Below are 1,662 nucleotides of genomic sequence, written 5' to 3'. Positions count from 1 at the left end.
GATCAAGAACCCTGTGACAGTGTCTCAGCCTCTTCCGAGCTGCTCCAGAGTCTGTATTCACCCCCCACGTGCCAAGGGGGCACCCACCCTGCTTCTGACAACCCTGACACGATTGCTAGCACAGCGGGGGAGGTGGCATCCACCAGCCCAGGCATCGACATTGCAGATGGTAAGTGTTTGCCCTGAGGCGCAAGCTCTGCTGCTCACTCCCTGCAGCCCCCACAAAAAGGACCAGCCCCTTGCTGTGTGCAGTCCCCGTCCCAGCCCAGAGCCTGCTGATCTGTCTGCCTCTCACTCCATGCAATTGTGTCCTGCTCTCTCTACACGGACAGGCCATGGGCAAGGCCAGTTATTGTAAGGAATGATCGTCAGCTCACAAGTAATGAGCCCATTCATGGAAATTTCAGGAAGCACCAAAGAATCCTGAGCCATCCGGAATAAAAAGGCCACAGTGGCTGGTACTCTCTTTTCATCACATCCGTATAATTTCTTCTTTATCCCTCAATTGGACGGGACTTTCTGACGTGGGACTGAGGAGCAGGGTGTCACATCCATGCACCACAGGAGGGCCTGGATGCATGCACCCGGGCCCAGCAGTGTGTTCCAGGCCCAGAGAAGTTCTCAGAACGTAGAAGTTATTTTTATCCGAGGTGAATGAAGTGAAAAATGCATGTGCACCTGTCAAAAGGAAGGGCAGATTGTAGCTCATGGGAAGTAGGCAAGATGTAGCAGATTCATTAGGGCATTGCTTCCTGGGCAGAGCGCGCCAGCCCAACTTTCCAAATGACAGTACCGATTCCAGCTTATACCGAGAGTGAATGACAGTACAGTGCAGACGGAGGTCTCCCGCATCTCCCTTTTTTGAAAGCCACACTGCCTCTCTGTTCTTAAATTAACTTTTTGGCTTGTTATCATTAGCATCCATGGTTTTAAAATGCAGCATTTCTTATGAACTGGGAATACAATCACAATCGGTTCCCAGAAAATGGATGTTTAAGAGGGAGTTAGTTTATTTGATTATTAACTGATAGGCGGAACTTAACCTTCTCCTCTTCTCACTGATTTCAGAAACTAAAGATATTTTCATACTTTGAGGCTTGTCATTCCAGCTCCTTGTGGTGCTTTCTGGTTATACTAAGATAATAACCGTCTCTTTTACAGAGATTCCTCTCATGGAAGAAGATCCCTAGATGGGCAGAATTCTGATGATTCTTCTGTCCCTTTGGTGAAAGGAAACTTGTACCTTGGAGTGAAGCCACAGAAAGACAGAACTTGGGAGAGGGACGCTGTCTGATTTCTCTCCATGGGAACAGTGATTCTCATCCTACATCTCGGACTCCACAGCGAGGCTGACGAGCTGCAGTGGCGCTGCTTTTAGATAAGACTTGAGGATTTGCCAAGAGCAGTGGGGAGCAAAGGGCAGAGGGGAAACCCCTGTGCGGTCCCGGATGGAGGTGGTAAGTGTGTTTCACGCTGTGGAACATGGGGGGATTCCATGCACATACCACTGAATCACACGTCCCGTTGACTTCTGTTACCAGTACTCCCTGCCCCCTCTGAAAGCATGTCACATTGTATACATTTGCTTCTAAAATCCGCTCAGACTGTCTCTGGACTCCAAATTCGGATGGGCGAGCCTCCGTGGAAAGACTGGCGAGCTGT

The 1,662-nt window shown here is 49.6% G+C and overlaps 1 protein-coding gene across 2 annotated transcripts in view; it reads left to right on the top strand.

Annotated features, from left to right (window-relative positions):
- Positions 1-1,656, top strand: part of LOC102479626 (sushi domain-containing protein 4) — a 9,894-nt gene extending 8,238 nt beyond the window's left edge. The window contains exons 4-5 of one of the 2 annotated variants that reach the window (XM_006171979.3): positions 30-169; positions 1,162-1,656. In XM_006171979.3, coding sequence (XP_006172041.1) covers positions 30-169; positions 1,162-1,190 — 169 coding nt within the window. In that variant the 3' untranslated portion in view covers positions 1,191-1,656. Of the gene's footprint in view, positions 1-10; positions 170-1,161 lie in introns of both variants that reach the window. The other variant, XM_006171980.3, reaches the window with a different exon arrangement.
- The last annotated feature ends 6 nt before the right edge of the window (positions 1,657-1,662 follow it).

This window comes from Tupaia chinensis, unplaced genomic scaffold (genome assembly GCF_000334495.1).
Source record: "Tupaia chinensis unplaced genomic scaffold, TupChi_1.0 Scaffold150175_1, whole genome shotgun sequence".
NCBI classification, from domain to species: Eukaryota; Metazoa; Chordata; class Mammalia; order Scandentia; family Tupaiidae; genus Tupaia; species Tupaia belangeri.
This window is presented reverse-complemented; position numbering and strand designations above follow the sequence as displayed.